This window comes from Helicoverpa armigera, chromosome 8 (genome assembly GCF_030705265.1).
Source record: "Helicoverpa armigera isolate CAAS_96S chromosome 8, ASM3070526v1, whole genome shotgun sequence".
Lineage (NCBI taxonomy): Eukaryota > Metazoa > Arthropoda > Insecta > Lepidoptera > Noctuidae > Helicoverpa > Helicoverpa armigera.
Window position 1 is genome coordinate 3,632,620 of NC_087127.1, and position 12,936 is coordinate 3,645,555.

The 12,936-nt window shown below is 41.6% G+C and overlaps 1 protein-coding gene across 1 annotated transcript in view; it reads right to left on the minus strand.

Annotated features, from left to right (window-relative positions):
* LOC135117212 (hemicentin-1-like) overlaps positions 1–12,936 on the minus strand; it is a 475,120-nt gene that overhangs the window by 383,994 nt on the left and 78,190 nt on the right. The window contains exon 2 of the mRNA XM_064035808.1: positions 12,622–12,743. Coding sequence (XP_063891878.1) covers positions 12,622–12,743 — 122 coding nt within the window. The remainder of the gene's footprint in view (positions 1–12,621; positions 12,744–12,936) is intronic.

Sequence of the window (12,936 nt, forward strand, 5' to 3'; positions counted from 1 at the left end):
TATCACCTTAGACGCGTCTTAGGCAATTCACACCTCACGTTTGAGGAATTTTATACGGTGTTAGTGCAGGTCGAGGCCGTCCTTAACTCCCGTCCGTTAACTCCACTATCATCTGATGCCAACGATCTGCAAGCTTTAACGCCTGGACACTTCTTAATCGGGCGCCCGCTTACCGCACCATTATGCGACGATATCACTGACGCAGTCACCACTCGCTTGCCACGTTTTGATCGAATCGAACAAATGCGCCAACACTTCTGGCGGAGATGGTCAAAGGAGTTTGTCAGCGAATTGCAAACGCGCACAAAATGGAAGGCCAACAAGAGCGAAGTCACGGACAACACACTTGTTCTCATCAAGGACGACAACTTGCCTCCTTTGAAGTGGCGTCTAGGACGAGTAGTGGAAGTCCATACCGGTAAAGACGGAGTCTCCCGAGTAGCGAAGATCCGTACAGCCTCTGGAGAAGTACAACGCGCCTTTAGTAAGATCTGCCCGCTACCAGTACAGATGTCTGATACTGCTGGAAGCCAAGACATTCCAGGGGCCGGAGGATGTTAACGCACTCCATCGCGTTGCGAGTTCCGTGGTCACGCGCCGGCTCGCCGAGCACCCGCACCCCGCACCTCACTCGCCGGCAGCATTTCTTCGTTCATTTTTTATTTAACATTTTTATTGTAATTTCGGCACATTTTCAGCAGATTAAACAGTTTATTAATTCAATACAGTTCTTTAATTGAAGAAGCATATTCAACGCCTCAACACGGACCTTGGAACCCGGTCAAAAGCTTTCTCTAGATCCACAAAACACAAATAGAGGTCACGATGCTGTTCAAGGCACTTTTCCTGAACCTGTTTTAACACAAAAATAGCATCAACCGTCATGCCTCTATTTGGGCGAAAACCAAACTGGCTTTCTGGCAGGAAGCTCTCAGCTAGCTTGACGCGGCGGCTATTGATAACATGCGCCAGTACCTTGCCAGCCGCAGATAGCAGGGCGATACCTCTGTAGCAACTACAGTCGGAAAGGTCACCTTTGCCCTTGTAGAGTTTGCTTATAAGAGCATCCTTCCAGTCCTGTGGAACTATTTCGGCGTCCCATATTTGCAGCACAAGTTCAAACAGTCTGGTCTTATATTTTTCCCGCCATATTTGTAAACTTCTGATGGAAGACTGTCATAACCTGGAGATTTGCCATTCTTTAAACGGTTTAGAGCATTATGGAATACCTCATAGGATGGTGGAGTTTCGAGATCTGATGAAATCGGCAATGCATCAAGAGAATTGATGTAATCTAGATCCGCTCCTTGACTTCCAGGATTGAGCACTTCGTTGAAATGCTCCGCCCATCGAAGAAGAACTTCTGAGGGATCAGTCAGCTTGGTGGTCTTGTCACGCGAAAATACCGGGGCTGTTTTCTTACAACGGAGGCCATATATTGTTCTGAGGCTTTCGAAAAATCTAGCAGTTTGATTGGTATCTGCCAAACGTTGTAAGTCTTGGGCCTTAGCCAGCGACCATTCATTTTTCAATTCACGCACTTTTCTCTTAAGGACTTGATGAAGTGCATTGCGCTCTTGGTTACTGTGGGCACTTCTCAGAGAGCGTCGAAACTCTCCAACAAGTTGTCGTAATTCCGTATCAGATAAGAGTCTGAGATATCTGCAAGGATCGCTGCAGCAGCATTTGGCGGACTTAATCACCGTGTATGGTCCCATGATCTCAAATTAGTCACTAAGCTAGCTGTGTACAAAGCCATTATACTACCTTTGCTTTTGTATGTCTCGGAGACTTGGTGCCTTTACAAAGGTGACATCAAACGCCTCGACGTCTTCCATCTTAAATGTCTCCGAGCTATTCTTCGCATTCGCTGGCAAGATCGGATTTCCAACACGGAGGTTCTCCATCGATCGTCTATGTCAGGTATAGAGAGTTTCCTGATGAAGGGACAATTCCGCTGGTGCGGTCACCTTGTACGTATGGAGTCCTCCAGATTGCCTAAGACCGTTTTTTAATTTTAGCTCAGTACTGGCAAACGCCAATCTGGAGGGCAATATTTGCGATACAGGGACGTACTAAAGCGCCACCTACGATCAGTTGGCTTATCGCCAACTTCATGGGAACAACTAGCGACCCAAAGACCTGAGTGGCGCAGAACTGTTCATAAGAGCGTACAGGATTTTGAACAGCGGCGTCTTGAAGCCCTAGACGCTAAACGCCAGCTCCAAAAATCCCGCCCTAAGCCCTCCTATAACTACACCTGCAATGCGCAAGGGCAACTCTACTGCGCTATTTGTGACCGCGTGTTCAAGGCAAAGTTTGGTTTCGCTAGTCATGTACGAGCCCATGAACGAAACCAAACTGCCGATATATGCCAGGGTGTCGCCGTCGACGGATACGTCTAGGAGGACATCATCATCATCATCATCATTAAATTTCTTAAGTGCGTTCTTAGCCTGAACATTCTCGGCCATTGAAAGTTTGCTTTCAATAACCCTTCAGTTCCTCCGCGGTGGACAGCCTGCAGAGCCGTACGAGTGAGCGCCGCACGTTGCCTGTTAGTGAGAACGTCTGCTCGGTAACTCGGTACTCGGGTAATTCCATCAGGGCCGGATTTGAGTCGGGTAACTCGGCCGAGTCACCCAAGCCGAGGCAAGTGGAGGTGCGGTGTCATCTGCCAAGAGTACCATGTCTCCGTCATCGACCTTTAATGAGCTTGCCTACTATTTGATCCTCTGCTGCAATTCCGACAGATATTCCCGTTGCCATCTCTTCCAAAAATGACGGTGTCCTTTCCAGCCCGGCTGTGCAATTTCAAAACCTAGTATAAAATTTTGGGTGGATTACGTATACTGAAAGTCAAATATTTTGTTTTATCACTATTCATTGTGAGTAGATTATTGTGTAGCCACTTCTTCACTACATGCAGTCCACGTTGGGCCTGCATGGTGTTTTGCCGTCGAAAATCTGTTGGTGCTGTAAAATCTCGTGAATTATATCAAAACGGAGCCAGGTGCCGGTTTCGAGAGAAAAAACATCAGATGACGCAAAAGCCAAGGCGAAGTTAGTGCTAACAACTGACCCGGGATTTTACGTGCATATTAAAAAAACAAAAACATCTCAGGAGTTATGGACGAAACTGAGGGCTATGTTTGATGACTCAGGGTTTTCCCGTAAAATAACCCTACTAAGACATTTAGGGTCAATTCCCACTGAAAGAGCAGCGGCCGGCAGCGGCCGGCAGCGGCCGTAATTGCAAGGGATTGAGCGCGAGCGCGGCGGGCCGCGCGGCGCCGCGCCGGGCCGCGCCGCGCCGCGCTCTTACATTTTCCGTGCTCTTACGGCCGCTGCCGGCCGCTGCTCTTTCAGTGGGAATTGACCCTTAATCTCGTTACCCCTTGGCCACAGCCAAGAGCGGCGCGGATTGCGGCGCGGTTTGAGGCGAAAACAAATGGTAGACAACTTATGAAGTATACCACAGCTAACGGCGACGCGCAGCGCAGCGCGACCTGCGGCGCGGTTAGAGACGCGCGGGACACGGCGGCTACGGGCTGCGCAGTGTGCGAATGAAACAAATGTACTAGCGAATATCGAGGCGGCCACAGCTCATTCAGGCATCACACGACCGAAACAAATAATTTTGTTTCTACCCCGCGTTTTTAACTTAAAATAATGAATGTGGAACAATTTATTAGTGAAATACTGAGTAGACCCGCAATATGGATGTCAAAACATCCACATCATAAATATAGGCGAGTATACATCATCATCCTCATCCTCCGAGCCTTTTCCCAATCATGTTGGGGTCGGCTTCCAGTCGGCGAGTATACATACATATAATCAAAAGTTTCTATGCTTGCCCTCGTATACCTATTCAAAAAAATTATCAGGATAGTTCCTATATTCATAATAAAGAGTATGAAATTCGCCAAGTTCTCTCCTTTTTTAGGGTTCCGTACCTCAAAAGGAAAAAACGGAACCCTTATAGGATCACTTTGTTGTCCGTCTGTCTGTCTGTCTGTCTGTCAAGACCCTTTATCTCAAGAACGCGTAGACGTATCAAGCTGAAATTCACATGAAATGCTTAGGTCTATTGTTTCTTTAAGCTGTGAAAATATCAAACTTCTAAGCCAAGCCAATCAAAAAATACAGCCGATTATGTCGATATTTTCAACAAATTTTCGACACTCGCAAAGGAATCAAAACCTACAGGGTACTTCCCGTAAACTCAGAACCTTGAAATTTGGCATGAAGCATTGTCATATAATGCAAATATAGGAAAAATTGCGAAAATCAGATTTTTTTAGTTATATAATATAATAAAAATATTTTAATAAAATGAAACTTACTACCTTATTTCTCACGAACGAATGAAAGTATCAAATTGAAATTTTTACCAAATACCTAGGTCTATTGTCTCTTTAAGCAGTGAAGAAATCAAACTCCTAAATTAACGCGATCAAAAGATACAGCAGTTATACCGACACCTTAGACGAATTTCCGACTCACGCTAGGGAATCAAAACCTACAAGGTACTTCCCGTGAACTCAGAATCTTGAAATTCGGTACGAAGCAACGTTATATAGTACTGAAGTTTTTACCAAATACCTAGGTCTATAGTCCCTTCAAGCAGTGAAGAAATCAAACTCCTAAGTTAACGCGATCAAAAGATACAGCAGTTATACCGACACCTTAGACGAATTTCCGACTCACGCTAGGGAATCAAAACCTACAAGGTACTTCCCGTGAACTCAGAATCTTGAAATTCGGTACGAAGCAACGTTATATAGTACTGATAAAGGAAAAATTGCGAAAATGATAAATTTGAAGTGAGCCATGGGAATCTAGAGAAAATCAGGTTTAAATATCAAATATTTTCCCAACTTCAATGGGGAATTTAAACGACCAAGTTTGACGGATTCGAGAAATCATTTCTTTGTAGTCAAAGAGTATACTCGCCGTTTAGGTCATCAGGTCAGGATCTGATGATGGAAATCCTGAGAAATCGAAGGCAACTCTCAGAAATTGTAGGCATGCATAGGGTTAAAACTTGATTCTCAGATGTATGTCTGATGATACTATCAAACAGTAAAGGTTTAGAGCTGACCTGATGATGGAGACGTGAGAAAGTCAAGGGAACTCCTCAACGGTATGTTTTAGTGACGTCGTGTTTGGGCTTATATAATTTGTAGTGACGAGAACTTTTCACAAAAGAAGTAAAAAATAAAGACTTTTTACAAAAAAAAAAAATAAGAAATTCTAAAAACACTAAAAACAACAAGAAAACTGTTAAGAGGCATCGGCCTAAATCTCGGTGGTTACATAAATATAGATGCATCCCCCAGACACCAACTTCTAGACCGGTGCACATAACATCTTCTTCCTTTCTTTCTTGCTTTTGTTTTCTTGTTGCATTTTTATGTGTGAAGTAGGATTTGTTTGTAAAATGCTTTTTAAATTCATTTTTATAAAGACCATCAAGACCATTACGACCCACCATTACAAGTTACCACTGGGAATGTGAGTATTGAGATATTCTTTTTATGTATACTGTGTGTTGTATACATAATTAATAAACTAAATGAGAACTATTTACAAAATAAAATAAAGCCGACTTTATAAAACAACGAAAGGGACAGAATTACACTTTTGTCAAGAAACGTAAAGCCAGCGACCCTGAATCCTACTCTCTAGCAGTTGTTGTTACAATTCGACAGTTACAAATCGTCAGGCGGTTTCGAAAAAAACCTGATACTGGGGCTAGTTAGGTGATTAATCCCTTAAAAATAAAAGATCCCATTTTGTAATGGCTGCTTTAACCCAAGTCAGTAGTGAATTCTCATCACCTAAAATAAAATAAGCTCCAACACGAGGTTACTGCTATAAATTGTAAAGGAGTTCCCATAACTATATCTGATCTTTGCTATCGATCCCGCAATGGCAGTCAAACCTATTTATGTGGAAAGTCTTCGCCAATACGAATAAAATAAGTCCAAACACGTGGTAGTTGCAACATCGACTCTCTGTAGTTTCCATAATCAAATCAGCTCCAAACCTTCACCGTTTACCAGTACCCTCAAAAATACACTCACATGTCTGGTTTTGACTCGATGTGTGCCTACAATATTCAAGAGTTGCCCTCGATTTATCAGGGTTTCCAGATCCTCATCAGATCCTGGTCATCCGAATTGGCATCTTCCTTCTTTAACAATAAAAACGAGCATTGCAACCTGTACAATCCTCTGAAACTGCTTGTCATTTTATATTGTTTAAACGATCCTGGACATTCTTCTCCATGGAATTTTAGTAAAATATTTATATTGAAAGAAACGTTATACTATTCTCCACAATTTAAAACTACTTTGATTCACGTCCGCCACTTTTTGCAAAGCGGGTCAGATATGCCCAATGACCTTTAAGACATAATTAGTTATTTTCAATCAGATTTCTGAATGATGACTATAAAATGTTGTAAATAAATAACTTTTATAAAATAACTTTTACAATTTACTGGCCTACTATTTTAGTTATATTATAAAATTTCGCCTCTCACCAAATTACCATAACTATGATTGATCTAAACTGAACGGTTTGCGCGAGAGTCACTTTTTATCTATTCAGGATTTGTACGGAACCCTCGTTGCGCGAGTCCGACTCGCACTTGGCCGGTTATTGGTTAACTGGGTGCGCTCCTATCCTTGACTGAATAATATCTTGAGCTAAGAACGCACTTGTTTCGAGGCAATACCGTGATACTTTTAACGGGGACATTTTAATAATTTAGCAGTTCCCTAAATACGTCCACCGCTGACGTCGCGGTGGTCACTAAGTGTCTAGCTGTGGCATACCTACCACCGCAAATCACATTGCTCGCCGCGCCTCTCGCCTCACCGCGTCTCGGCCCGCCAGAAATTGTGCCCAGGCCGTTACGACTAGATAATAGGCATGATGACAGTAATCAAAAATCATTAAAATAATATATTTATTAAATTAAACTTGAAGCTTGGAATATAAAACGCGCATTGTTTTCTTTATTAATAATGTAATTAATATGTATTTTTATAAAATAAAATTACGAAATAAGGCAATCCGCCATGATATCTTGAACACCAATCAGAGCTCGTGACGTCATCTCTCAAAACAACTCGCGCGAAAGCGCGCGAACGTCACATTTCGTTATTGTGAACTTCCACTGCGATCTTTGTTTTTAATTAATTAATTGTTTATAACACGAGTTATGGAGCCCGGATTTATCAAGGCAAACAGCACTAATTTAGCTAGAATTGATATCATAATGCTGAGAGAGTTTTTGGCATCAAATAAAGATTTTTGTTCAGCTGAATTTAGAAATGTTAAAACTGTCATGCAAGTATACTAGTTTAATTAAAAAAACTTCCATGTAAGTGTAATAGTTTAATTTAAAAAACTTCTATGTTAGAATCTAGAGAACTATGTAATAACTTACATCAAAGTGATCTTCACAAAAATAAAGTTGTACCCTAGGCAATATTGCTTTTGAATCTCGCCTTGCAAGTTTAAGCCGCTTGTTTCGTATTTTTTTATTGTGAGGAACGTACACAAATAACTTATCAGGAGTTGTTTTGGATGTGTTCTTACACTGGGGGACCCCACAACACCTATGCACTTTCGAATTCATATTTAATAACACAAAAAACTTAATTATTGCACGAGCGTTGTTTACTTGCGTCTTGTAATTTCAGACGTGACGTCACAAGTGACGACATGACACTGACAAGCGTTTTCGCGCCGGACTCAAAGTGGACAGAGAAAAATGCAATTATTTGATAAAAAACTTCGCATTTTCTTAAAATTAATAATTTTTCATATAAAAAGCATCATTACAAAAAGAAAAATGGCGGGAACTCGTCATCGACAAACTCTTAAGTGACAGTGACAGGTGACAAGGCCATTACTTGCTATAAGTGCAAACAAACGGGTCATTACAGAAACCAGTGTCCATTATTACAAAAACAGAAACAATCAAATGCATTTAGTGTTGTATTTTTGAATGGAAAATATAGTTCAAACGAATGGTACGTGGACAGCGGCGCTGGTGCTCATATGACGGTCAACAAAGAGTGGATAAAGAATGCGAATTTTACACCATATTTATCTGACATAACTGTTGGTAATAATATGAAAGTGCCAGTATTATGTTCGGGAGACGTACAGATAACAATTTATTTATTTATTTATTCACATCTCAAAGTTACGATGCCTTTAATCTAATTCGACATAGTACCTACTTACAATTAATATTTCCTTAACTATAACTTAAATATATAAAACAGTACAAAACAACTACTGGTCCTTACAAACTACACAGTAAGTGGCCATTGTGAACTCGCTCAGTGTACAGTTAAATAATGTCAATGTGCTCAGCCACCGTGTTGAGAGTGCGCAGCGCGCGAATGAGAGTTTCAATAACGGGTATCCCGGATATATTCCATAAATCAGAAACCACAATAACAGTAGGAGCTAAAGCGTATTATCGCCCGCGCTACTCACACGCCCGAGGATCGCGCACGCCTAATGTGGGGTCAGCCTTACCATAGTGAGTAAGTGAAACTATCCTACCCTATGCGCCTGCTGATGATGATGACTCATTTTATCATCCATCCAGCTATTCCCCAACTATGTTGGTGTTGCCTTCCAGTCACCGAATCTGTTTGAGTACCAATATTTTGCTTGGAGCGACTACCTATCTACCTATCTTCAATCCAGTCAACTACACAAGACGATATCCATGGTAAGACTGACAGACTTTCTGGCTTCTGATTAGTCGCAGCAGCTGCAGAAAATGTACAAATGACAGCTTTGTCAGACTCAAAGCATATAGACATAGATTATAGCTGTTTCCTGTGAAAATTACTTACGCACCATACGTAATAATTTTCCAAATCGGCTGACTAGATCCAGAGATATTCACAACGTCACAATCTTTACTTCTTTTGTTTAGATAAACGGTCACATCCACAACACAACCTTGATCAATGAATCTATGCGACTGCTAAGTGCTAATCCTAATTATACTGTCACGTGAAAGAATGCACCTGCGGGATAAGTAGTATTTTGACTATTCTATATTGCCCACGCAGACGAAGCTGCGGGCAACAGCTAGTATAATATAAAAATGAATCGCAAAATGTGTTGGTAAGCGCATAACTCAACAACGCCTGGACCAATTTGGCTAATTATTTTTTTTTTTGTGTTTGTTATTGTCAGGAGAAGGTTCTTATGAAAAAAAAAATAGGGTAAAGTAGAGAAGTCAGTTGACGGGAGCGAAGCCGCGGGCAAAAGCTAGTAAACAATGAAATATGTAGTCAGCATGACGACCTGGTACCACAAGCAGCACCCGTTCACTAGCATAACGCGAGGATCAGCCATCGCCCCCCTCGCACATTTTTTAGGGGGGGAGGCAACCCGACCACCGACGCTATCGCAAGCAATACCGTCTAAGGGAGCATGACGACTTTCAACCACATTCTCTCAGTTCTGTTTAGCGCGTCAGTCAGTGCGCTCAGAAGACTACTGGGAATAAGTGAGTCGTACGTCACTCGTACGCCCTGTGTCATGGGCTCAAATATAACGTCAACGTGTTTTCCTGCCAAAACAGGGAACAAAGCTCCATCAAACGTACCGCCAATTAAGATCTTAGGGTAGGCTTTAGGGAGGGTGTCAAAGGTTATTTGGGGCATATGCTGACGGGGCGGCTACAGGACAACGAAGATCTGGAGAGGGAAAGGAGGGCGTTAGCAATCCGCTGCAATACTATGCGAATCTGCCGGGCCGTAGTTCCTTTTCAGAGCCTTCTGTCAGTCATTTTACACGTGCAGTTTGTGGATCAGCTATACGCGGCGGGCTTACAACGTCTTGCGTGTGCAGTACAACTTTCCGGTTTCCGGCTCCGTGGCTATCGGATACCATCAAGACTGTCATGCACAAGAAGGCTGTAGCAAAAACAAAGTTCAAATGTCGTCCTAGTACGTCTACTCGTGAGCATTATGTAGAGGTTCGCAATCGATGCAACAAGGTGTGTAGGGATGCACAACGCCAACATTTCCATCATTCAGTTGAGAATGGAGACCCAGCAAAAGTCTGGAAATTTCTAAAATCCATGGGAGTTGGGAAATCACGCCAAGAACCAGTTTCGAAACAGTTAAATATTGATCTTCTAAATCAACACTTTTCATCGTCGTCTTCATACAGTGGGACAGCTAAGGCTCGCACCTTAGATTATCTTTCAAAACAACCAACTCCGGATTATCCTGCATTTGTCTTTAGTCAATTCTCTGATTGTGATGTTAAGAAGAGTATAGTATCCATTACCTCTGATGCTGTAGGTGATGATTGTATCAGTCGGAAAATGATACTTCCAATCCTTGATGTAATTTTGCCTGTCCTGTGCCACATCCTTAACTACTCCATATCCTGTGGTATCTTTCCATCTATTTGGAAAGAAGCCAAAATCATCCCCTTACCCAAAACATCGAATCCTGCTTCGTTTTCAGAATATCGTCCCATCTCCATCCTACCTTTCCTTTCCAAAGTCCTAGAACGTCTTGTCCATGATCAGCTGAATGCTTTTCTGTGTAGGAATAACCTGCTGAATCCTTTCCAGTCCGGTTTCCGACCTGGTCACAGCACCACTACAGCGTTGGTGAATATTACCGAGGATATACGCCGTGGCATGGACACCGGGAATCTGACGGTTCTCTGCTTGCTAGATTTTAGTAATGCATTTAATACCGTCGACTTCGATGTCCTGCTTGGCATACTTGGCTCTCTGAACATATCTCCAACGGCGATTGACTGGTTTCGTAGTTACCTGTTTGGCCGCCGTCAACGTATATGCATAGAAGACGCATACTCTTCATGGTGCTATACTTCTGTTGGCGTGCCACAGGGTGGCGTTTTATCTCCTTTACTCTTCGCGATATTTATTAATTCTATTTCCAAAATCTTCTTTCTTCCTACCACCTTTATGCTGATGATTTACAAATTTATAGCCAAGCTGCATTCTCGGACTTGGCAGATGCAATCGCTAATATTAACACCGACTTGGCTACAATTTGCGAATGGAGTCAGGCTTATGGTCTCAAAGTCAATCCAGCAAAACTCAGGCCATTGTAGTTGGTAGCTCTAGATTGATTCAAAAGATTGACTGGCTGCAACTTCCCCCTATTTTTTTTGGTGGCACTGCTATTTCAATCGGGGACAAAGTTAAAAACCTAGGGATTGTCATTGACAAAAATTTTACATGGGGTCCCCAACTTCAAGAAATTAGCCGGAAAGTGTTTGCATCTGTCAGGTCCTTGAGGAGATTACGAAACTTTCTCCCGACAGCCACCAAAATGGCGCTTGCACAATCCCTCCTGCTTCCAATCCTTGATTATGCTGATGTCAGTTATCTCGATCTCACTGAGGCACAGCTTGATAAACTTGAGCGACTTCAAAACGTTTGTATTAGATTTATATTTGGCTTGCGCAAATATGATCATATTTCTGAATTCCGTTCAAAACTCAAGTGGCTTCCTATACGTCTTCGCCGGAATACTCATATCCTGTCTTTACTGTACAACATTTTGTTCAATCCAAAAAACCCGTCCTATCTAAAAGAACGTTTTAAGTTCCTTAATGACACACATGCAAAATGTCTAAGGTCATCTGAGAATTTGAGGCTAGAGATGCCATTGCATTCCACTAACTTCTTTGATAAATCTTTTACCGTTCAAGCTGTGCGGTTGTGGAATGCATTGCCCGTGACAATAAGGCAGGCTCAATCTCTAGCAATCTTCAAGAACCTGGTGAAAAAGCACTACCTTTCCAATTTATAATCCAGTAAAATACGGAGTAGGTATCACTAAGTTTATTGGCAACTTTCAATATATATTATATATATACATATTTGTGCTATTTTATAAATATATATTTATTATATGTATATGTATTTATTTATTTATTTTATTTTGTCTATTTTTAGGTATTAATATTATACATAGTACACCAAAAACTACCTGCAATACAGTTATTTCTTTTTTTATTCTCAATCCATCCAAAGGTTGTCTGTAAGAGATCGCTTTTAGCGATAAGACCGCCCATTGTGTCACCGACTTTTAAATCTGTAGATCAGTGTTTTGTTGTTGTTTTTTTTTTTTAAATTGGTGTACATAATAAAGAGTATATCTATCTATCTATCTATCTATCTACAACGACGCTCTGAGGGCAGTGTCGAGGAAACCCAGATACTGCAGTGCTTCCGCAATGTTTGCGGAAGCTTTCATCGATGATTTCTTTTGCATCATTCCTAAAAGAACCGTGTCGATCTTGATCAGAACGTTAGCGTACAAAATAAACAGTCCTTTTAACGTATTCTGGGCGAGGGTTCACCTGCTTAGAAATAGGAAGTAGACTCTAACCGTCGCCGTCGTACCACAAACACTTTAGATTTTTTATTTAGATTTAGATTGATTAGTAGATGCGTATCCTATTTTTTTAAGTATCAATCCTCCATAGATTTCTGAAGGGATTGTGTCAACTCTCAAAACCTCTTTCCCAAAAGACTGACATCTGAAAGCCTGTAATTTCTCAAGCACTCACCTTGTCATCTTTCTGCCACGAACAAACTCCCTTTTTGTCAGATATCCTACATCTGAGCAAGGCTCCTTCTCCCGGATCCACTTCAGTATACGTCGGCATTTCAATAAACTTCTGCACGGCATCTGCAAAAGAATAAAAATACGACTTAATTGACAAAATCCCTTATGTTGCGCTCAAGGGGCTCACCTGAAAATCGCTGAAACCCTGAAAGTCTTTCTATTTTCGGCCTTATTCGCATTGCAGGCTGTAGGCTGCTATGTCAAATGATTGAGTCAACTTAAATGCGTATTCTAAGATTATATTTTGTCACATAAA